This window comes from Tachypleus tridentatus, chromosome 6 (assembly GCF_004210375.1).
Source record: "Tachypleus tridentatus isolate NWPU-2018 chromosome 6, ASM421037v1, whole genome shotgun sequence".
Lineage (NCBI taxonomy): Eukaryota > Metazoa > Arthropoda > Merostomata > Xiphosura > Limulidae > Tachypleus > Tachypleus tridentatus.
The window spans coordinates 84,197,864-84,223,138 of NC_134830.1; the positions used below are offsets into that span (position 1 = coordinate 84,197,864).

At 31.9% G+C, this 25,275-nt stretch overlaps 1 protein-coding gene across 1 annotated transcript in view; it reads right to left on the reverse strand.

Annotated features, from left to right (window-relative positions):
- Arpc2 (Actin-related protein 2/3 complex, subunit 2) overlaps positions 1 to 25,275 on the reverse strand; it is an 80,771-nt gene that overhangs the window by 32,555 nt on the left and 22,941 nt on the right. The window contains exons 3-5 of the mRNA XM_076505835.1: positions 21,823 to 21,876; positions 9,654 to 9,699; positions 882 to 1,068 (exon numbers count right to left, since the gene is read on the reverse strand). Of these exons, the coding sequence (XP_076361950.1) occupies positions 882 to 1,068; positions 9,654 to 9,699; positions 21,823 to 21,876 (287 nt within the window). The remainder of the gene's footprint in view (positions 1 to 881; positions 1,069 to 9,653; positions 9,700 to 21,822; positions 21,877 to 25,275) is intronic.

Genomic DNA, 25,275 nt, shown 5'->3' on the forward strand with positions numbered 1-25,275 from the left:
TAAAATTTTAATCATTAGCTGCATTTTATGCTAATTTGATTCATATAACATGGTAATACAGTACATCAATTAAATTTTGAGCATATCTTAGAGAAACCTCATGACACCTGCTGAAAAGAATGCTCACATGGAAAGAGCTAAGGATGATAAAACTACAACACTACATTAATACTTCTAACTTCCAATATAGTAAGTATATCTTCATAAACTTTTACAGATTTTCAGAAAATATAATAAGTCTCTCATATATAAAAAAAATCATATTTTTAATGAAGTATTTTTAATAAAGATATGCCCATGAATATAGAGTATTTGTTTTGAACAGTATATGTACAAAGTAATTTTCATGTTAAGATAAAAAAATACTTATCTTAAAAATCACAAATTTCCTTTGTATAATCTCTAAAATACCCTAAAAACATTTTCAGCATTTTTTTTCAGTAAGACTTTATATTTTATCTGTTATGTTATCTATCATATCTCTATAATGGATTGGTCAGTTTAAATTATATCATAACCACAAAAACAACTTGAACCAAATTTAAATTACACATTTTTTCTTTCTAGAGTAATTTCAAATTGGAACACGAGACCACATTCGTTTACACTGAGTACCTTTAAACTTGTAACAGTATACATCTACTTATAATTAAATTTTGTGGATGAAAGATAACTGACAATCAAAATTTGTTTTATTGTCTCATTTTCATACTAATATAATACAATAATATAGAGTAATTGTAAAACTGAAGCAAAAGTGTAACTGTTATCAGAAGCTGTTGATAGAGTAAAACTGATTTTACATTACAGAAATAAGGATTCTATACACAAAAGAAATTGTACAGCTAAAAAAAAAGACTTTTAAAGGAATAAAAACTCACATAGTTTCATCATCTCTATAATGTATAACAGCTTTCTTGTGCCCTTCTTCACCTTTTTCTTGGAATTCAAAATATTTCTCAAAAACAGAAGCAAAACAGTTTCTCTTCAAGAGACCAGCTTTTTGAATGGTATCTTGGTAGTCATCTGGTACATTTTCCAAATCAAAAACTAAGGACACATTGTAGCCTGCAAAGTACAAAATTCACTATTCAAAATGACAGAACTAGTTTATAACTCCACAAAATAAATCCTTAATGACTAATGTGTAACAGCTGATGCTGTTTACAAGTATTTTAAAAAAGTCTCATTTATGATTTTTCAAGAACTTTGTTTATGATTTTAATGTTGGATTCAATAAAACTGATAAAAGTGGAAGTCATTGTTTCTGTCATCAGGATTTCTAATAGTTGGTAAACAAAAAATGTTAATAGTATGTTATTAGAGTGGAAAGTGTGAAACAAGGTAAGTACCTATTGAAAATGTATTTTCAGTAGAGGATTATAACAACATAATACATTACCTCTTCTCACATGCATAGGTAGAATCCTGCATTAAACAGGCAGAACGATCAGTACACAAGATAGAAAATAAGTTTCCTTTGAAAGCATTCAAAGAACTTTCATGAAGTGTAACTTCCATTAGGAGTGGAACACATGAGAGACCACACCACTTTCATTCCAGGTATACTCTCTGCCCAGTGTGGAAAGGTGTTATACACAGACAAAGATCTAAAAGAGAGAGAGAGAAATGGATGGATGAGTCCAAATCACAATGTATTGCAAGCTTAATTCCACAGAGTAAAAACTGTAAAGAACCATCTATAGCCATAAATGTGGAAAAAGTAAAAATGAAAGTGCTTCATAGTGTAGAGTGGATAAAGCACAATAGACCACACACAGACAATCAACTCCAGCCCAAAACTTTGTGGTGTTGAGAACAAAACCTCTGACCTATAGTAGGAAAGGTGTGCAGATCCACACAATCCTCACCTCAAGGCAAGTAAAATGGACAGATATACTATGCCCATGTAGCAGATCACACTGAACCCAATCACACTGACCCAGCTTGAGTATCAGGCAGTGAAAAGGAAACACCATGAGGAGGAGCACAAGATGAAGAACCATCACTTTTATCAACAACATCAACCAGACAGGACCACATGGAAGCCAGAGCACAACACCCTCCAGGTCCCACTGCACAGTAATGGATTGATTCTCAAAATACACAGCAGCTTCACCTTCCAGATAGAATCACACAGAAGTTGGGTGCAGCATCAACCTCCAAGACCTACTGCATGGAAATCCTGAGGCAATTTGAGTGAGAAGGAGGTAATTTAACTAACATGTATGAGGATTTATGTTGATTGGTCCAGTTCTAACTCAAAAACAACTCACTGGAAAACAACATCCAGGTGAAAATAGGTAAAGAGATCCCAATAAAAAGGGGTGAACTGCAATATGACAGATATACTCCAAAGCAACATCATTCTCTGGACAAGACCTCACAAAGACTGTAGTGCAATGGCAATCTCCTAGCCCCACTACACAGAAGTGGACTGCATCCATAAAATATAAGCAACCTCACCCTAAAAACAGAACCACAAAGAAGTTGTATGCAACATCAACCTTGAAGATCCACTGCACAGAGGTGAAGCATATTTACGTATAGATATGTGTAGCATTACACTCCTGGATAAGACTACACAAAAGTATGAGTGCAATGTCAATCTCTGGGTTTCACCACACAGAAGTAGATCACATCTAGAAAACATAAGCACCTCTACTGCATAAAAAGCTGCTAGCAACATCACCCTCCGAGATCCACTGTACCTAAGTAGAGCACTTGACTGGAGGGTTACCTGTCATCTACATAAGCAAAATACCACCCCACTCTCTACTCAATAGATGTGAACACATTCAGAAAAATTCCTCCAAGGTCTGCGGCTCCAGCAGTTCAGAATTGGGAAGTAGCAAAGGCCTCCATACCCGTATTAGAAAAGCAATAGGAGATAAAATGCAGTGGATGGTCTAAAGGAATGAAAACACTGAAGACAGTTCAAGGAGTGAGCACAAAAAATCCTATATCCCATGCTACTTTACCCATGTAAGTCCACGGACTAGTACTTTCTGGAATGTGCATATTAATGAAGCAACTATATCATGAGGAAAATCTATTTGAGATCTTGTGGAACACCCCATCTCAACAGTGTATGTTATTGACCATGGGTATACCAAGTGGCTATACAGTGCAGATTTGACAAACAGGAAGCATATTTGGACAGGCAAATACTCACCACTGAGTGAGATCCAATTCCTAAATAGAACATACCTCTGGAGAGAAAAACATATGTGGAAAAGATAATTTACCAGTTACAGACATACTGAAGTTTGAAAGGTGGCAACAGACAGAAGACAGTATTCTTATAAGGAAGAAACAGTTACTCAATAAAGATGGTGCAAAATGAATGTATGGTTAAGTAGACCAAATGCCTCAATACGAGTTACTTACAGTGGATGATGGAAGTGAGACTCTAGAAAAAATGGAGGTGCCCAATTTTAAGCAAAGACACCTAAAACAGAATTTGAAAAGAAAAAAATAGTGAAGAATAAACCAATTGAAGCAGCTTATAATCTAAAATGTAGAAGAAGAACTAAAGTCACTTACATGGGAAAGATGCCAAGTAATGAAAAGGTGGAAACAGGAACCATTAAAGGAGGCCATGTAATGTAAGGCACATACATAGAAGTCTAACAAGAGGAGACTGGGAATAAAAGTGGGAAATAAATTGAAGAAGACTGAGACTGAAGATCCTCTGAAGTTCTGAACTGAAAACAACTATTCTAGAAAAACTACATAACAAGGAGCTCAACAAATCTGGAAGGTAAATGGAATCGGCTGGTCCATTTATGACTGGCAATGGATTTGCTCAGAGTCTGAGGATAATGAACTATATGGCAAAAAAGAGCTAACTTGGTGCTGTAGTAAAGCATTCAGATGAGAAGAGGGGTTACTCCACAGGTTGCATGGCCACCTGAAAATCTTAAGGTTGAAAAATCCCTCTCAGGAGATAAACCTGGATGGAACTTCAAAAATGACTTGCCACAAGGTGAAAAACATTCAGGATATGACATATAAGATTTATCAGCAGTGCATGAACACAATAAAAAAAGGTTCAATGTTCAACCATAAAGAGAACAGCAATGGGTGTTCCCATAGTGATTGAAATGGGACACAACAATGGAATTGTCTGAATGGAATATGGCATATTAGTATTGTACCAGTGGAATATAATGCCAAAGCAGATCCTAACACTATAATATCCAAGATGTTAAAATGGTAAGAAGTATATAATTTGAGACCACTGCCCTGAATCTTTTTACTGATGGACAACACTCCACAAAATTGGAGAGAAGCATCTGTGATTCATTGCAAGTCTAAACAAGGTGGAAAAAGCAATACCCTTTTCATTATGTTGTCCTTATTCAACCAACAATGAAGACAGTTGTTAAGAGAAGGGAGAAGGATAATTGGAGAATCCAAGGAATCCTGAGCAAGATGTTAGCAACTGAAACTGATAAGATAACTAATTTAAAATTTTCTGATTAATTGTGCAATCAGTGCAGAATGAAAAAGTGTATTATTTATTTTCACATTTTTCAACTTTTCATTTCATTGTACAATTAATGATTTCATGACTATTTAATGTTGCAGTAGAGAAAATATTAGATTAAATACAAAGTTTTACCAAAAAAACATTTAATATTTCTTCAAGAAAATATGAAAACTGTATGATTATAAAAAATATTTTTAGTCTGAGCATGAAAATCAACTTCTCTTTCTCTCTGAGTGACTCAGTAATAGCTACATAAATTTTTAATAATTTCTTAACCAATCTGATATTTTATGCACAACAAACTTGTAATGTCTATTAAAACCTAACCTAGATTATATTACATACATGGAGTAAATTAAGAATTATGGTAAACCTTATGTATAACATCACAGACACAGAGCAAAATCAGTCAATTTGACTGTAGCAGAAAATTGAAAAATATAAAATAAAATGAATACTACCATTTTTCTCACTCCATTGACTATAGAACTTATCATAAGTTTCTAAATTAGTTATCTTAACAGTTTCAACTTCTAACCTATTCACATAATCTTCCTTTTAATTTTCTGGTTTTATTGCCATACATTATATTAGGGGTAATAATTTTCCTTTCCAAAAAAGAAATAAATCACAGCAGAAGCCTACTACATTTCCCATAAAGTTAATGTAAAAATTACAATCAAATTTCACACATGCTTAAGCTTATAAAATTTTAAATGTTATTTTATTGAATTCTTGTCAGACTAGGCTATAAAGTTTTTAATTTCTACATTTGCTAAAAATATATAAAACTAATTAAAATATATATACTTATACATAAAAACAATGATTTGTACCACTGCTGTGTAAATGAGGTCACTTGCCCTCAAGTAAAACTTAATGTTCTTGATGATTTTGAGTCTTACAAATTTGAATATAAAAAAAAAGAATTTCCATAGTTTTCAAATATGCATTAAAAACAAATACTAAACCACAATATGTTCAAAAACTACTACAATTTAACCAGTTTTATAAGCAAGCAATTAACAGGTTAAATAAAATTCTGTTATATGTTAGTAGTAGGGAATATGATGTTCACACATAAATAAATGGCCATTTAAATTAAATAGTTGTAAGAAGTCTATGTAGAAGAAAAACTACTCTTCCAATTGGTTATATACATGTTCATTAGTCTTATAAAGGTGATTAGCAAAACAATTTTGAAAATCAGATGGGAAGTGGCTCTCTGGTGGGTTTGAAAAACCTACTGATATCTCAACTGATCAACAAAATAGGAGGTCCAAATTTTAAATTCTTGTTTACAATTATGTAGTTTGTTTGAAACTGCAGCAGCATATTTTGTATTTACAGAAATCTGAAAGTTCAGATGCAACATGGACAGAAAAATGAAAATTGATAACTTTTCTAACATTTCTTTTTCAAATTAAATAGCAAAAACTTAAATAATATACAAGTTTGCATTAAAAACTATGTTTTTGTGCCAAGGTTATTGACATACACTGATAACATTGTAATTAAGTTTTGAATATAACAATTTAAAGGGTTTTGACATGTAAGAAAGAGCCAGGCCAAGGTGTGAAAGCTTAATTTTATGCTGTACAAAAACACGATGTGCCACACTATGAACAATGTTAAATCCTACACTTAGGTTTTCAGCCTGGTTACAACAAGCATAGATGTGTCTGATTCTATTAATGTAAAAGTTTCTGATTAATTGTTTGACAGTGTTTGACATGTTGAGTACATTTTGAAAAAGAAATACCAGAAACTCTTGCTTTCCCATAATTAATTATGAAATTAATCTACATGCATAGCAATATGGCATACAGAGAAGCCATAACAGAGCTTGAACTTAGATATTCTAAGTGAAACCAGTGATCTGGATAGAACTGTTACTGTCTTTGTTCCAGATCAGACTCGCCTCTAGTGACTGATGATTAAAGAACATTGTTTACTGATAATATGTTTTCTTTAATTCAAAATAAAACAACTATGCTACTGTCATGTCTATTAACCAAGTTTAATATTTTATACATACTAACAGAGGCCTGCAAAACATTAGTATCTTCACTGCAACAGTAATCCTTTACATGATTTTTAGAAGAATGCAACAGAATTGTAATCTCAAACACTGAATTCTACAAATTTACTTGTATTAGGCTTAACATTAGTTAAGCCTGTAATCAATAAAAGATAAATTAACAACATAACTTGTGTATGTTTTTTGCTTTACTTAAGGATAAACTTGACTATACTTAACAAAATCAATAAATAACTTTAATGTTATTATACAACCTAACATAAGTCCTTATTAAAACTTTGATAAGCTTTTAATACATTGTTGTACATTATGTTTACTAAAATTATATGCACATTTAGATAGTAGTCACACAACTTCAGGATAGTTAAAAAAAAACAGTATTATTACAATATGTGTTCACATACACATATACTTTCACACTTAGTGGCAATGTCAAAAAACTTTGTTTCTGAATTTAATTCTTATTCACCACACCATTTTCAGTTTCACTTGAAATTACCACAGAAAATGAAGTTATTAAGTTACAATTTTGATGGCATAATCAATAATTTATTTCAACAGAATTTCAATGTGCATCATTGTTTTTCATCTGACTGTGCATCCTGCTTGAATCTCTATTTCAACTGAAATGAAACCAAGAGGATATGATAATTCTAGGAAAGTCCTTTCCTGAATGAAAGCTTTTCATGGCAAATGCAAAAGATTATGCCTGTATTTTCAATCTAGCCTCAGGGTCAGGAAGGACAAATAACATTAGAGACATCCCAAGTTGATGTTCAGTCTCATGGCACCAGGATTATATCCAGCTTGAAAGATAGTCAAAATATTAACTGACATGGAAACAAGCCAACTGAATATCTCCTCTGGTCTTTGAGGTAGACACCAAAGAGTACTGCTAAATGATATCACTGATACCAAATGATTTCTAATTCACGTAAAATTATAGACATCACAAATGTCCTTGCCACTGCAATGAACATACATGAAGGAACCATTACCTGGTGTCTCCAAGTGATCAAACTGCTGACAGCGGAAGTATCCAAAATGGTTCAAAATATATGGCTGTATCACACAAATTAGATAACCTGTCTGGATGGTAGCAGGTAGATGTGGTAATGTAAACATCAAAACTAGAACACTGGTCAGCATCGTAATTCCATCTTTGCAAGTAGAGATACGCCTCACTGCAGAAACTCCTTGGGTGGAGAAACAATCGAGTATCTCTGACTCAGGGATGTTCTTCAAATCCCTCTCAATAATAACTACTAGTGACAAATTTAAAGTAGCATAGGGAGTAATCTCAATGGATATATCCCCAATGGCCTTTCAAATGCAAGAGAAGTTTACTGTGTTTCAGATGTTTCCACCAAGCTATACTCAGGAGATCCAGCAAGCCTTTCTAGTCCCTTCTGAATAAAAAGGAAGATATTTGCCACAAAGATTTGTCTGATAAAGAATGTAGTATCATAAAATAAGGTATAGTTGTTGAAGTTAAAGATTCCTGTTCTGAATCTTCAAGACATGGTCTTTTGCCTATGATCTGTTTTTTAATTTTATTTTGAGTTTGGGATCAATACAGAAAGAATATTTCAATGCCCACCCACCATGGATCCCTACAAGGGGACAAACTACAATGCCAAACAAGAACATTACAGCAATGCCAGAGTTTTGTAAGCACTACACTCACACATTAGGATCAGACACGATGTCCTCAACACCCACTGAGAATGTCCAATACTGGTACTCAGTTGACACTAGCTAAAGTGGACCAGTTGACTGAACCTGGGTGGATCACCCCAAGACAACCCATCTCAAGGAATTCAAAGCCACAGTTTTGTGTTAGGGTTGGACCCCTCAACCACCAGGATCCTCTCCTCCCCCTTCACAGTTCACCATGCACAGCAAACATGTAGATAGATATTTAGATCCCACAGGTAAACTGAAAGAATAGAATCTTGTCTGGAAGGTCCCCTCACCATGTACAGGAATCCACATCAAGTGGAACTTGCATTCAAAACTTAATTGAAATACTTTTTTGTTCAAGGTATACAAACAAGTATAGCATAAGATCATAGCAATAATCCATAATTTAAAAGTATTTAAGTTTTAAATTCTTAATTTTACAAAAATGTATTTTAAGAATGCCACACCATCATAATGTTACAGATGTATTATAATCATATGTAAGCACGTTATTTACAAATCAGCAGTAGTTCTAAATTACAACATATAAAAGAATATTTAGATACAACATTGGATAATCACATGATAATACTCTAAAATTGAAAAATTTTTAGGACGAACATGTTAGTGTACTTCACACCATGACACAAGTTTTGTCATTTATATTCCTTTACTAAATTTACAATAGTTAGTGTTTATTACTTAAAAGTGTGGTGAAAAATTTCAATTTGTTTAGATCTAATGATCAATTATTCATTTCATTTCAACACTAATTAGAATATAACTTAAAAATGTCTCCAAGAACATTTGCCTTAAAACGTATATTAATTTCATAATAATTGGCTTTAAACTCATTCTTTATGAAAAGATATTGAAATGTTGTACACCATAAGCACTGTTCTATTTTCTAATTATAAAATCACAGATAAGTGTAATGTAGACAATGTAATTAAACATAGATGAATGTATCTATGTATGCTGCAATGTGCAAGAAATAAGAAGGACAGACTGTGGAGACACAGTAACTACTATTTAAATATTTTAAGGTACTATTCTCAGCCTGAGCAATTATTAATATTCATTAAAACATGCTCTGAATCAGGTTGGTTTTAGTTTGATGCAATTTGACTTTATTGCAGTTTTAAAATATTAGCCAGTTGATGATAACTAGAAATTTGGGAGCTTAATCTTTTGACTTATTTTCTCCTGGAAGGTCCAAAGGAGGTTCTGAAGGATTAAGGAGTGCCTTCTGTAGGAATTATTTTAGGACATTGATAGTGACATGGACTCTTTTTATCTTCTTTCTTCACATTTGTGAGCTAACTTGCTATTTCAAGAACCTTCAATTGATACTGTATTGCCAACATAATAATTCACGTAACTGGCAGTTAAACTCGGCAATGGTTTTCAAAATTATCTCAAAGTAACACCTACCATCTTCAGGTGATGTCAGCAGAGACCCGTATTCTCTTCTCAGCAACTGCATGTTAATAAAATTCATAAAAGATAAAAAATGAAAAATTACTGAAAAGAGGCAAAACATTTGTATATCTATCATTAAATATTTTTCATAATATTTCCAATTAAAAGATGAAATTAAAACAAATGCTTCAGTATGTGCTTTACAAATTTATCTATATAATTTACTATACAAAATAACCAAGAATAATCACATTAAGCTCATAAAGAAATGCCTTGTACCACTCAGTAAGTTGATTTTCAACATGAGTGTTTAACAACATCAACATACTGAATTATCAGAGCCACCTCAATTACATACAAATTTATGTATATTTTTAACAATTTGAAAAGGAAGACTTATATATGCATATAAAACAATAAAAGCTTGAATTAATAAAAACTTTATTAATCATTTGGCACTACACTGACATATATGCACATGTTTAATACATAATTTTGTATGATGTATTTCAATGCGCAAAGATTGTAATATTCTACATTTATGAAGCTAATAAAGTATTTGAAACCTTTGCTTATGAGTACATATTTTAATCTAGATCTATATGAAATCCATAGAAGCAACAAACAAAAAAAACTTAAACAGCGATCTCAGTTTACACAACTGCACATAATGACCACTCAATTGTAAAGTGTCTATCATTTATTTCACATATATATGGTAGTCATATACACTAATAATAGGTCAATAAGACAAAATTACATTTATTTCTTAAAAACATGATCAGTGTTACTACTTTGGAAAAAAGTTAAGGTGCAAAATTATACAACAAACAAAAATTGTAACTTTAATACAAATTTGCATATAAAAATTAGTCTGAATGAAATATACATACTACTTATCAAAAACATCTGGACTTAAACATTTATCCACGACTACTCTATTGAAAAAAAACTTGTTACTTATTTAGTACATGTATACAAGATCACAAAAAAATAAACCATTTGTTGAAGCTGTTTGGTATGATGATACCAATATCTGATATTTTATTTTGGAGAAGCTTTCATGTTTCTTTGTTAATGTATTAGTTAAGACTACAATATGGAAATGGTTGAAAGTATGATCAATGAAATTGAAATGATGGGCTACTGGTTTAATTACATTACTGGCAATGGACTCACGATGGGGAAAATAAACTCTGATAACAAAGATTAAGATGGTTGACAAAGCACAAACATTTTATTTACAAGGTTCCACGAGCATTATTTTATGGTTTTGCAGGGCTTTAATTTTGTTCTTGGATAAATCTGTTCAAGCCAGAAAGTAAATATTTTTCATGGTTGCAATTAGCATTTGCTTTATTGTCTTGTAGACATTCAATATAACCTTGACTGAGGACAAATTTATGGTTCTTTATTTGTTCATGTTTTTCTAGCTAGTTTCTTTGGGGGGGATTGAGAGTATTCTTACATTATAAAATTATTATTTCTGCTGCCATCATGAAAAATGGTTCAAAAAAACATGTTCCCACCATCAAAACTGAATGTACCTACTTTGAGCTTTAAATTGTGAATACCTCAACTTTATTTTTCTCTTAGAACCAACAAGAGTTTTCTTACAGTGAAATGTAGTATCATTGTTAGAACTACTCACTGCAGGCTACTGGCAGACTGGAGAAAGGTGTCTGTTGTTTAGCCCCAGGCTTTGGGTGCTTTGAGTACTTTGACAGACATTTGGTGTAGCTATGCACTGACACACACTGTACCAGCAAAAGAAACTTTATTACTCACTATTAGTAAACTACAGTGTTTATCTTGCTTGTAATAGTAAATTAGTTCTTTCATTCACTATCCTAGATTTTTACCTGAACACACTCATTAGCATCATGTGTACACAGAAAAATATTACAGTACTTGCACATTATGGTAAATGTTTATGTTTTGTAAAGTGGCAAAATAATCTACCCTATATTGAAAAGTTCATATTTAAAAGAAACATCAGTTAGAATGTAAAATGTGATAACTTTAACATCAAAATATGAAGTGTGTAAAAGCTCTCATTTTATACTTACTTATTCAAATTGTTAAGAAATATTTGTGTATATTTTTTTCTTTCATAAATAAGGAATTTTTTTATTTGATCAAATTATCTTTTCCCTATAAATGTTAACACTGAGTTTGTAAGCCAGGCTTACAAATATAGTGCCACTTTGCTAGGAATTTGTTTTAAGCATGAATGTGTAACTACATTTTACATGCTAAAAACAGCATAAAGTGATACCTTTATAAAATAGGAGTTCAAACACACTGAAAATAATTTCTTTTTTCAAGAAAGTTATGGGCTTTAGAAATTTATGAGTCTTACAGTGAGAAATTGTATATTAACTTAACAGAACTACCTCCATGGTAATGAGCTCTGCTGTTTCTTTTGTACTTCTTTTCATGTTGACCTTCATGGAAGATATCCTGTTTTTGATCTGATTGTTTGTATTATATGGGGCACAATTTTTTGCATGGAATAAGTCGTCATGCTGAGGATAACAGTCCTTGTAGGTTCATAGATCTAACCTGCCATATATCCTTTTCAGCAGAAATAAATATGCTGAGGATATTTATTGATCAAGTACTTACACATTCTTCTGGGACTCATCTTTGTGGCATTATCATTACTTTCTTCTTAAAACATATGGTAATTTCATCTTCAAAAGGATCAATATACTTGGAATCATAACAGCATTCATATGTTGTTCATAAGACACAACCTTGGAGAGATGTTTCTTTGTTACTGTCTGAATTAGTTTCTTGTGGTAAAATGGTTTCAGATGATGGGGTACTTCCTTGAATAAAATTAATCTTTCCTTTATCAATGAGATTCTTTGCAAAAATAAATGCATAACGTGAGATACACACTGACAAACAACAACTTTGCAAATGTGTTGTTTCAACACCTTTGGACTTCAGAAGACATGATTTGACATGGAACATTTGGAATTCTCTTCCTTAGACTCTTATGGTTAACTGATTGTATCTATTGATAAGTGTGGTGATTGTGCTTTCTTGCATCTTAAATGAGAAATTTTCATTTGATCAACAAAAAACAAAAGCTACATTTACAATTAAATTGGCAATTATTATTTCAGCACCTTTTACTACATGTGCATTGTTAGCATTATTACACTCCAGTAATGTATCTGATTCAGCATCACTAACATCATATACATTATCTGTAATGACCAATTATTTATTCATATTAATCTCAATAGCATGTTTTTCTTATAGCAAATCCACATTAGGCTATCTGCTGAGTCCACCAAGGGATATCGAACCCCTGATTTTGGGTTGTAAATCTGTAGTCTTACAGCTGTACCAGCAGAGGACATATTAATCTCAATGAAACTGGTATTATCATTCTTATAAGTGCAAGCAGATGGTTTTATAGATAATGTCACATATCAAGTTCACTAACTTTCAAAATAAGGCTGTACTTGCACCTGTTCTAAATCTTGATTGTCTCTTCATTGTATTAAGGGACTATTTTTGGAATACTTTCAATTTTTCTTTATACTCATCTAAAAACATTTGCAAGTTTATTTGATTCAGAACAATCAACTCAGTTGCACTATTATTCATTCCATCATTGGTTCACAAACCATCTACAGCATTTATTTCAGTGATAATATAATTTCCTGTATCCCAATACTCGACTAAACACACCACAGCTATTGCAAAATATCCATCAACTGGACCTTTCCCATCTTGAGTTTCTAGTGGATAAATATTATGATTGGGAATCCTACTTTTTCAACAACAAGAAACATTTCATACAATAGTTAGCCATTCTGGTTGCATTTAGCATTATCATTTTGAATGATGACTTCCTTTATTTCTGTGAAATCTTTCTTTAGATGCATTATCAAGGCTTTGACAATTGATAAATTAGCAGTTCAATTTTGCATAGTTTCAAACAGAAATGCGATCATAGTAGAGTGCAATAAAATCATCCAACTCCTTCTATTCATTCTATAAACATACTGGGGTCTTTACGTATAAACCACTGATGTGTGCCAGCTGATGCCTATTTACCAAATGCTCAATTTCATCTTTTAATCAATCACATTTTATGCTTTCGTATGAGGTAAATTTTGCAATAAACTATCAATTCAAATGTGCTGGTACTGAATACATGACTAGAGTCCCATAAATAGTTTGAATTTGTTTTTGCATTTGGAAACAAGAGGAAATCCTCAATAGCTAAGGCACTTAAAATTCTTTTATGCGTAATTAGAGTAAATCTATGAGGAATTGAGCATGGTTAAATATTAGAAATGTCATTTTTGAACTGTGAAGTTTGTAATAGCATAAACGAGTATTATAAAACATGCTTTAATCAAAGTAACACCATTTGCTTCAACACACTTTTGCCAATGTGTAATGATGCTGTTTAAGGCCCTGCTATAGAAATCAAGAGTTTCTATGTTCAGTGAGCTCCCTCAAAGCTTATTCTGCAGCTACCTTGTTTTGAAAGCATCTATTGTTCAAAAACTTGTCAAAGTGCTTGAAAAAATGAAAATCTGTAGGGGAAAGATCTGGAGAACAAGGTAGGTGAAGCAGAACCTTGATTCTCAATTTATTCAAATTTTGGAGCTTCATCCTTGACAGATCTCATAATGCTAATTTTGTTAATCTTCAGTCAGCTCAATGTGGAACCCACTTATCCACCTTTAATGTCTTTCCAACCATACTCATGTTGTTGGCAATGCTTGATTTCCTTGTGCCTAGCTTTTCTGCAAGCTCGCATACTGTTATGCTTGGGTCTATCTAAACTGCTTCCCTTAACGTGTTTTCATCTAAGAAGGGCTTTTTTCCCACAACCTTCATAGTCTTCAAAAGTTTCATCTCCAAATTGAAACCTTTGGAACCAATGTTGAACTGTACATTCAGTAACAGATCCATGGCTGAATGCCTGGTTGATGTCCCATGTAGTTTTGATAGCTTTTTGACCAAGTTTGAAGTAACAGAGGAAAATCAGATGAAAGTCCTGCCTTGGGGGTTGCAAAACTTACTCTGAGTTGAAATAGCAGACAATACAAACACCTTGTAAGTGACAAATGTTGGATTAAACCAACCAATCAATGATAAAGTTACTCAATATTCAGCTTCTAAGTGTCATCATGAGAATTTTGACACTTATTTGTGAACAACCTAATACATCAACTGAAAGGGTCTGAGCTCTCGAGTCCATAACTGTAATTATATCTCAGATTGGTTAAGAGATGACAGAGCTGTGAAATTAGTCTGTACTTGAAAAAAAAAAGCAAACTTGAAGGGATTCTACAAGCCTCTGTACCATAGCTAAAAATGCTGTGGTGGTCTTTGTGTATTATCAGGACTATTCAACAACTCAAAAAGGTGAGGAACACACTTCACAATTGTTTTCTTTCCTCCAGAGATCATACAAATTTTTGTCAGATGAAATGTACTTCACTGCCACTGATACATTCTCTTTTTCTTGAATCTCTCAACAAGTCTGATTGTTCACCATTTCTTTATCCCTTTTGCAACAGATCATGGATTAAAGGCTACATCATGATTGTTGACTTGCATTCAAAATTTTATTGAACTAGCATATTATCAATTTACGTCAAGTTATGGAATCATTGTAGATAATTCAAACTTGAATGTTATGAGTTAATTTCTTAATTCAAAGGTAAATATTAAAAGAACACACCTAATGTGTGCAAATGTGTAAATGAACTTGTATTATACCAAGCCAGCTGTGAAAGGGTTAACTAGGAGAGAAATGTGTTTCATCAACCATGTACGAGTCCTGCATGAGGTAAGCATTCCTTACATTTTGTACTCTCAAGTATGATTTAAATAAGCACCCCTTGAGGAAATGTGTTTCAAAACAGTGAGAATATCATTTGTAACTTTTGTTTGTAGTTAAGCACAAAGTTACACAAAGGGATATTTGTACTCTGCCTATCACAAGTATCGAAATCTGGTTGGTTTCTAGTGTTGTACGTTTGTAAGACATACTGCTGTGCTACTGTTGTTTTTTTTTCAAATGCTGGAAGCTTAAGAATTCATTACTGTAAACATTCAAGCTACTGAAGCAGGTCAGAAGCACATATATACAATATGAAGACTAATCAGAATAATGATAATGCCACATTTTTAAGTTGGACAGTTGTCCAAGTGTGGTAATCAAGAACCTAGATTAACTATGTCACTGATTATTTTGATCATGTACTATAGGTAAATGAAGCTCTCAGCTCATTCTAACCTATATATATTTTTGTATTATCCACTGAAATGACCACAAACTAACTTCAAAATAATATGATACAGAAAGAGGGCCTGAAAAGTCCAGATTGAAAAATTATTATGGCATACAATCTTTGTTTAGGATAAAGGATTAGTCAAAATTTATAACATTTTCTATCCTGTTTACAAGGACATCAACAAATTAAATGAATAAAAATAGTAGAGATACCTATCAGAAATTTATGCACACATATCTGAATAAAGATATTTACTTCATTAAGTTACAAAAGGTTGAAATACGAGTTTTTTCAACTGAAAATCATTATGCTAAAATATTCAGATAACATAATGAAATGTTTTATTCATACCATTATTCTTGCGAGATATTTACTGAACATAATACACAAGATAAAAGAAACGTTAGTTAATATATATCTGATACTTAACTATACTATTGAAATTTATACTTTATGGTATACAAGTGTACATCATCTCTTTTGATCATAACTTTGGCAATTTCTATTGCAAATAATGCCTTTCACTCATTCCAGAGCTCACTGGGTGAATGAACACAGTGTGGTTTAAATGCACTTATCAATTCTTATAATTCTTGAAATTCCTCTGGGTTTATACATATAATGCACTGTTAAGAAATACAGGTTTAAATGAGTTACATTCAAAATTTAATTTCTACACGATATAAACTTAGCATTAAAACACAGTTAAGAAATCAAACTTTAATGCCAGTTTCAATTTTATATAGTTTTAAAATTCCTGAATTTCCCCTAGTGTGAGAATTGACATTTATTCTCTAGACATTCCCTTTTTACTAATTTATTTACAAAACCTCCAGTATGAAAGTGTAAAATGTAACATCTTATCATTGCTCAGGAAAAGCATAATTTTACAGCCTTTAATCTAAGTAGATTACAGAGCTACCAAAGAGAAAAATCAGACCCCACATACTCCATCCACCTGTCTCACCTTTCAGAAACTGCCAATAGTTCAATACTTTAACTAAGAGAAGGTTTAAGTCTATGAAATGATAGTTTTACTGAGTTGTTTTCAATACAAAAAATTGTCCATTTCCTTTCCAGTCTACAATTTATTCCTATGAAAATACATTGACAATCTTAGATGAAATTTTAATGGCTCTTGTAACATAGTTGGGAAGCCAGAAAATTGGAATAATTATAGGTCATTGTTTTTTTTTTGCATAATCTTATTTTTCACTCTTTGATGTATTATTTAATTAATAAAAAATATTAATGAAATAGTACTATTAGTATAAAAAGGTAAGGTTACATTTCATCAACTGACAACAGCAAAAACAAAGGAAACCCAGGTAAGTGATTTATTTCATATTTTTTCTTGGGTATTCTTTGTTTATTATAAAAGTAACGAAAATGGAAAATTGGAAACTTTTAAGTTAGATAAGGTAAAATAAAGAATAGCAATAATAAAATATTTTTTCAGGAAATACACTTGTAAGCAGCTTGGAAGTATTTCGTGTGTTATGTAATCTGATATTGTACCAAAGTCCACATTTGTCAACTGATTTACAAGGTTTATGACAGGAATATTAACTTCTTAGACACAGTTAAAAGGAAAATAGAACATTAAAATTTAAGTGTAAACAGATCTACACTATTACAAATAAAGCTATTTACGTTGTTTTATGTTACAATGTGAAGTAATTTTAGAAAGAAAAAAAGGGTAATTTAGATTTATTTTGAATTTCTCTTTGGTGGTTACAATGTTAGTCAAATCAATCACCTTCATATATGGAGTTAGGGTACAGAATATAACAGATAAAATATAATATTTTATTGAAAATGAAAAATCAAACATTTTAAATGTATTTAAAAGGTCTAAGAGATTGCAAAAAATGGAATTTGAGATTTTTGACATGAAGAAAAGTATTTTTAATCTTGACGTAAAAATCACTTTGCACACTTGTCAAAACAAACACTCAATACATTCATAGACAAGTTTGTCTTTTTCAAGTTTAATAAAAACACTTTGCTAAAAATTTTTTTTTGTAAGTAAAAAAATTATAATGTTTTCTGAAAGTCTGTCAAATTTTGTGAATATATACATACTATATTAAAAGTTATTACTATCAAAACTATAAAGACTAAATGAGTACAAAGAGGTCATGTGTTTAGTCATATCAACTGAGCTCATGTTGAGAGAAAGAAATTTGAAGTGCATTTTATAATTATTTAGGAGATTTCACAGATTACACAAATGAAATTTGAAAATTTTCAAATAAAAGTTTATTCTTAACATGAAAATAACTTTGCACTTGGACTAGTAAACAAAACTACAAAATATTCACAGATAAATCTTCATTAAAAATAATTTAAAAAATTCTACTGTTGATGTACAAAATTCTTGTAATGTTTATTGAAAGTCTGCCAAATATTGTTAAAATACACATTTTGTATTAAAGCTTATAAAATGGAAACTGTAACAAACAAGATGATTACAAACACGGTCAATTCATGACCCCATGTGGAAAGAGTTAAGTATTCTAACTGATGATCTGTTATTTTTGCACTGTAATTATTTGCACATAGACTGAATATTTTGAGTATTATCAATGTACAGTGCAATGAAATGCTTAAAATTAAGGAACAGAAAAAATGTACATACCTTTTACTTTATCATCAAGCAATCTTAACCCTTAAACAGCAGCCATCATCAATTGATGCTGCTGTTGATGCAGTTCCATTATTTAAGGGTTAAAATCGTTTTTGGTTATATTCTAATTGCAAGTTATATTTTCATGTATATATATTTTTCTTTCCTCTCATGTTTTTTAGCATTATGATTTATTATGACATGTCAATAGATGTTCTCAAGCAGTATTACAGCATCTTTGGCATAGAAATTGTAATTTTCAGCAAAATGTTGTTGCAATAGTATTCTACATTAAGCTTTGTGAACCAAGGAAAGGTTTGGGTTATGTTTTTAAAAAATACTAAACCTTTCTAATATGCATTTTAAAACATAAATAACATATACTTAACCAAAATATAAAATGAAAATCTAAATACAACTTAACTGTCTAACTAGCATATGTCTAGGTAACAAACTTAATTAAGCTCTGAATATAACTCAATAAAACCTTGTGACATGTACTGAAAGGGGATGAAGACAGTTGTTTAGAATGAAGATGTATCCACAAAGTCTTGTTTTTGGTTAGTATGCAGGATATTTTGTTGATAAGATTCTGATCTCATTTCTTCAATAAAAGTACACCACTGCTGTTGTGTTTACTAATGCCCTGCTTCTTTATGATGCCCAGCCAAAGCTGGTGGATTGACATAAAACAAGCATAGCACTAAAATCACCAAGGAGGACAGCTCTGTCCTTTTTGCTTTTTTTTCACCTGAATAATAATGCAATTGAAGTCCTCATAGAATTTATCTTTGACTCATTTGGGTTTATCATAGTTGAAGCATATTCTTCAGCAATACAACCACTCCAGGAGAACGTGTAGCCGGATCTGAATTCTTTCAGCTGACTGGCTTCTGCAAGACGTGTTTCACTTAGAGTTGCTATGTGGATGTTGTAGCATGTGAGCTCTTTACCAGTCAGGATAGTGCTTCATTCTGGTCCCAGGTTAGTGTCATTGTCCCTTTACATTCATACATCCCAGGCCCTGATGATCAGTGGTTTGAAGGTTTTCTTGCCATTATTCTTGTTATTTTGACCATAAAATGGGATCTCAGTCAACTACAGTAAACTGGTCAGAATTTGAATGAAACTGGCAATTTTTAGGATATCTTTTCTTGTCCCTCATGTCAGAGTTGAGCAGTGCAGTTCTATGCAGTGTTGCTAAGTCACTCAAGAAGCTCTTTCATTCCAATGAAGAAATAGCATGTTCTGAGCTACCTATTTGCAGCTCCCATTGTATCTGCATCTGCTGCTCTACCACTTGCCTACTGCCACAGGGCTTTTGGGTAGTGCATGCCTGAGATGAAATGACATATTTGCATAGGTTGATAAAAGTGAGGAAAGGCTTTGCAGATATGCATCACTCTTTTTTACTGCTCTATCTTTGTCTAAACATATAGAGATGAAAGAGGATGCAGTGAAATGTTCTAAAGCACCTAAATGCACCTGTACCAAAAGTCTAAGTATCTCACAAGACTTGTTACAGTATCTTTATAATAAGCCTGAAGAAATAGCACATCTGAGAGTTTAACCAATACACGTTATAATGCTATGGTCAGAGTGATAGCAGGCTCCAGCCTACTTTGACAGTTTATAAATCAAAAGCAGTGGATTAAATGTGAAGTTTAGTTATCTCTCTCTAACCCAGTCTAACTGACCAATTAGGTGACCACTTTTACTTGATACTACTAACTTAATATAGTATATGTATCTTCTCACAATTTGAAAGAGCTACATTAAATATTGCAAGTCTTATATACAAACAATCAGATCATTAATAAAGCATTTTTACTAAATAATTGTCTGTGTATAAAGTCTTCTGTCTAGTCCAAGTAGTGACTTTCATATTAAGATTAAAAATACCTTTTTTATAAAACTCTCAAATTTCATATGAATAATTGATAAAATATCCTAAATGCATTGCAGATGTTCGTTTTCAGTAAAATTCTATATTAGTTATATTCTTCACCCTAACTCTAAACACCAAAAGAAAAAAAAAAAATCTAAATTACCCCCCCCCTTCTTTTCTTCTGAGAATGACTACAAGTTTTAACATGAAACTTCACTTACCCCAAACAGCTTTAAATTCATAACAGTATACATCTTTTTACTGTTTTATTGCATTTTGAACCACATCTAACCACTATTGTCATAAGTCGCAAATCACTTGAAACTCGTTCAGTTCAAATTACACTACTGAATTACATTACCCACAAGCTATTCCAAGCATGAGCATGTCTCATGAAAATTTATTATATCATCATTATTATTGTTTAGTTTTTCTTAATCTGACCTTAACTAACAAAAATTTCTATTTTTAAATGTTAGTTGCATTTATAATGACAAAGAATACACATAATATCTTGGCTTTATTTATATTTTGTTGTTGACTGTCAATAACACTTAAGCTTTTTTTTTTTTCTATATTTATAATTGTACTGTACTAAATTTTTATTTAATTAAATATGGTACCAGAGAACACAACAGTAACACACACAAGCCATCAAATTTTCTAGCTTTGTATGTGAAAAAATCCATTAGAAATTGGTCCAAGCTAGTCACTATGTTTCCAGTATGAGTGAAGCTTGTACTAAAAGAAAAACTGACTTTCTCTGTACAGAAAAATTGTAACATCATTTGATAGAGGAAGACCTTGGCTTTCTACTGTGTATAGATAATATAGTGTTAAATTTAAAATAAACTATTGACAAATACAGAAAGAGAGGATGTGACAGGGGGTATGGCAAAAGGTGACTGATTTTTTATTTGATGACTGTATTGACCAAATAAGATTGAAAATTATTGTATGAGCAATTACAATACTATATGGAGTAATCTACATTATATTTTGTACTTTTTGGAGAGGTGGGTAGAAGAAATGCCTAGAGCAAATGTCAAAATTCTCACCCAAGGAGAAATTTCAAATTTGTTTTTTTACATTGCCTTATAAAATCAAGAACTTGATTTTCTATACTATTGAACTATGTAACTGACTAAAAATTTTAAGACATGCACAGTTAGAGATGCCTGCAGAGAGAGAGAGAGAGAGTTATTAGGATAGTAGCTTAAAGCATTATTAAATCCATTTCGTTTCTACAAATATATTTCATTATATAGGGTTTGAAAAAAGTCAAATGCATAATGCAGGGCATATCTAAAATGAAACTATGGACACAACATTTCAATCTTTAAATCTATAACACAGGTAATAGTATAGTCAATGTTTTCTTACCTCATCTGCTCCATGTTCTTGAAGTTCTCTGTAAAACTTTAGTGAAATACTAACCTATAGAGGAATAAGACAAATCACTTGTAATCAAGTAACATAGTGCCAAAATAACATAAGACTAAATATACTTCATAATGTTTAGTAAAAGTATTAAATTATCAATATTATAAGCAAAATTTTAGTGTAAGTCACATACAAAGTACACTAAGAATAATTTAGGATTTACATAACTCATAAATTGCAGTATTCTATTAGTCATAACAACTGTAGAATATTCTGATTATTTTTACATGACTTAATTTATGTTGAATGTTTCAAGCACTTCAAAATTTATGTAATGTATAATTACTATTAACAAAGTATTTTTTTTTAATTCATTATACACAGTGAGAATTACAGTTTGCAGAAGTTATTTTGTGTAGCATGTTTAGGCTAGCTAAGTAAAAGTTTAACCTTTCATTACAGCAATAGTATTTATTCCCAGTCATGAGCATCTACAAATATTTATTCAACGGGTGGTAAAATCTTATGTAAAATGTCTCAAAGACAAACACATGCAGACACCTATCTTCCCAGTGCTGTATTTCCTTCTTGTAATTTTGTTACACTGTTGGGGTTTCTGCTATACAGTTTCAAAGCCATTAAAATTCTGTTGAAGATTTCACAATAGAATCTTTTATTTTGTTAGATTATACTCATTCAGCTATTATAGCAGTCAAAAATCACATGCAGAACACTTTCAGACCCCATGCTCCAAGATATACAACTTATTCATCTTAACATGTTATATGCATCATCAAGCAATCAATACTTTTTTTATAATAAATTTTGGATCTTCTCATGATATTTACTGCTTGTATTGTTCTGGAATGATAGGGAAGGAAACCTTTTATACACATGAAAGTATTAATTTATTTTTAATAACGTATTTATCATGCAGGAGTATACAGCTTCATAAATAAAGCAGTAAGTCATCCAAAGATTTATCTCAAAACTTTTAAGAAAGCATGTTAAACTCTTTAACCACGGACACCCTTCTAAACATTTTCTTACACAAGTCCCCATGCTATACTCAAATTTTAATTGAGCACCTTTACTATCAATTTATAGGAATTAAATTATAATGTACGTTATCTAAGTTTTAAGCCATTTATTTAAAAAAAAAACTTAAAAAGTATTTAAAACTTCACATGTATTGTCATGTGAGAAATGAGCTATGACAATTATTTACTTCAGCAGTTTGTATCTTCAATAATACAATGACAGTTGTGTAAGTGTATATCTAGACTGAAATGCTTACATAAGGTTTTGACTCATATTTCAAAGTCCTCTGAATTAATGCAGGTGAAACAAGTGCCACACTCACCTTCAACAGATTTGTTGGAGCTTTGTAGTCTAGATGTTGACTATATAAATATGTATATGTAATATATAGATATGTACAGTCATTAGGAAGAGCTCATTTGACACTACAATTTAACCAGTTAGTTTGGAATTGGTGTGCAGATGTTATGACGGAGTACATGTAACTGACTGTATTGTTGGCTGTTTGATCAACAATAAGTCTTATCATACAAATAGAAGTAATTTATCAAACATGCCTCTCAACACTTAACGGTGTTTGGAGAGTAATTATAATGGCCAAACTTCAAATACTTTAGCTGATTACTAAATTGGAAGTGAGTTACAATATAATAGAAGAAAGCTTTTTCTTAAATTTCATCTGAACTGCATATATTGAACTTCACTTAATTTCAATTACTTCATTTCGTATCTAGGTTTGTCAACACTTTTCCTAATGGAAGCCAAGGTGAGGGTTTTAACTTGACCCTATAATCCTGGAATACTTTGAAACTTCTCAGGCTTTTAAACTTGTACCAATTTCCATATCTGCACAAAACATCTGGTAAAAAATTAAAATTAAGGTAAATTTAGGAAAATTCAAAAAAGGAAATTAAGGTAAAACAAAACACAGTTTAAAAAAAACATAAATTGCATAAAACCAATGTTTACATCTAGTTCACAATGTTAAGAGAAAAACTAAAGTAATACAAGGTGTAAAGGACTTTCTGTAGCATAATTATAATTATCATAACTTGCCAGGAACAATAACAGGCGAGTACAAAAATCACCGTCAATCACCTGAAGTTAGCCTATCCAGTCCTGGTTCCGAGTTATTTGATGTTATGGCCATTTTCAAAAAGTAATAAAAGTTTTAAAAGACTTGTAGCAAAATTTTAATAATAACTCTCCAGGATGTCTAACAGGGAGTTCAAACAGCAGCGTTAGTCACCTGAAGTTGGCCTTTCCAGTCCTGGTTTCAAATTATTTGACGTTATGGCCATTTTCTAATTTCAAATCGAACTAGTTGGACTGCAACTCTAAGAATGGAATCACATTAAAAAAAAAAGTTCTAATGTGTAAATTAAAAACTCAAATGGCATTAAAAAGATTAATGGCCTTTAAAAAACTAAAAACATTTCCAAGGTGGACAGTGTCACCATCACCAATAACACTGTTTAACGTTAATGGACAAACCTTGGGACAGAACATGTTTAAAATGGTGCCATTGTAGAAAGTCATAACGATGGCAAGAAAGTAATACGTGGCTAATCGTGACCTGAGCGTTACACAGACTACACATTGGTGCATCAGTTCCAGATAAGAGAAAATGATGAGTTAAAAAACTGTGACCGATACACAGTCTAGTTAGAATAATTTCCTCTTTCCAATCCTTACAGAAATAAGACGGCCAAAATCCAATATATGGTTTTATTTGAAAAAGCTTGTTTTGGCATTGCTCACTCCAAGTCGACAGCCAGCTGACATGGAGCCAAGCCTTGAATACAGGACCATAGTCTGTGTATGGAACAGGTACAGCAGTGATAGTGCCAGAACAGATAAATTTAGCTGTGGTGTCGGTGAGCTCCTTCCTGTGAATACCAACGTGACCCAGTATCCAGAAAAACTGGTTAGAAGTAGATGTTAAAGAGAAATGGGCCACTCGGTTTTAAATATCAGGGAGTACAGGGTGTGAACTAACGTGAAGCAATTCCATAGCCAGTAGAAAACTAAGCAAGTCAGCATAAATAGTGCAGTTTAAGTACTGCTTAGCTTCTATGTAATCCAGGGCAAGAGAAATGGCATACAGTTCAGCAGTGAACACAAAAGTTGTAGAGGGGAGCCTGTGCACAACCACTAAACCACAACACAGCCCATACAGTCACCAAATTTTGAACCATCTGCATAAATGGAAATAAAAGGATGGTTCAAAAAGATGTTCAGTAAATAAGACTTCCAATTGAGAGAATATGTTTTTCTCATTTGACTCAAAGAAAGATCACATTTGGTGATTGTAATGAGCCATGGTAGGATGGGCTAACTAGTGGATACAGCAATGTTATCCAAGAACAGACCCAATTTATCCAACTGCACCTGGATACAAAGGCCAAATGG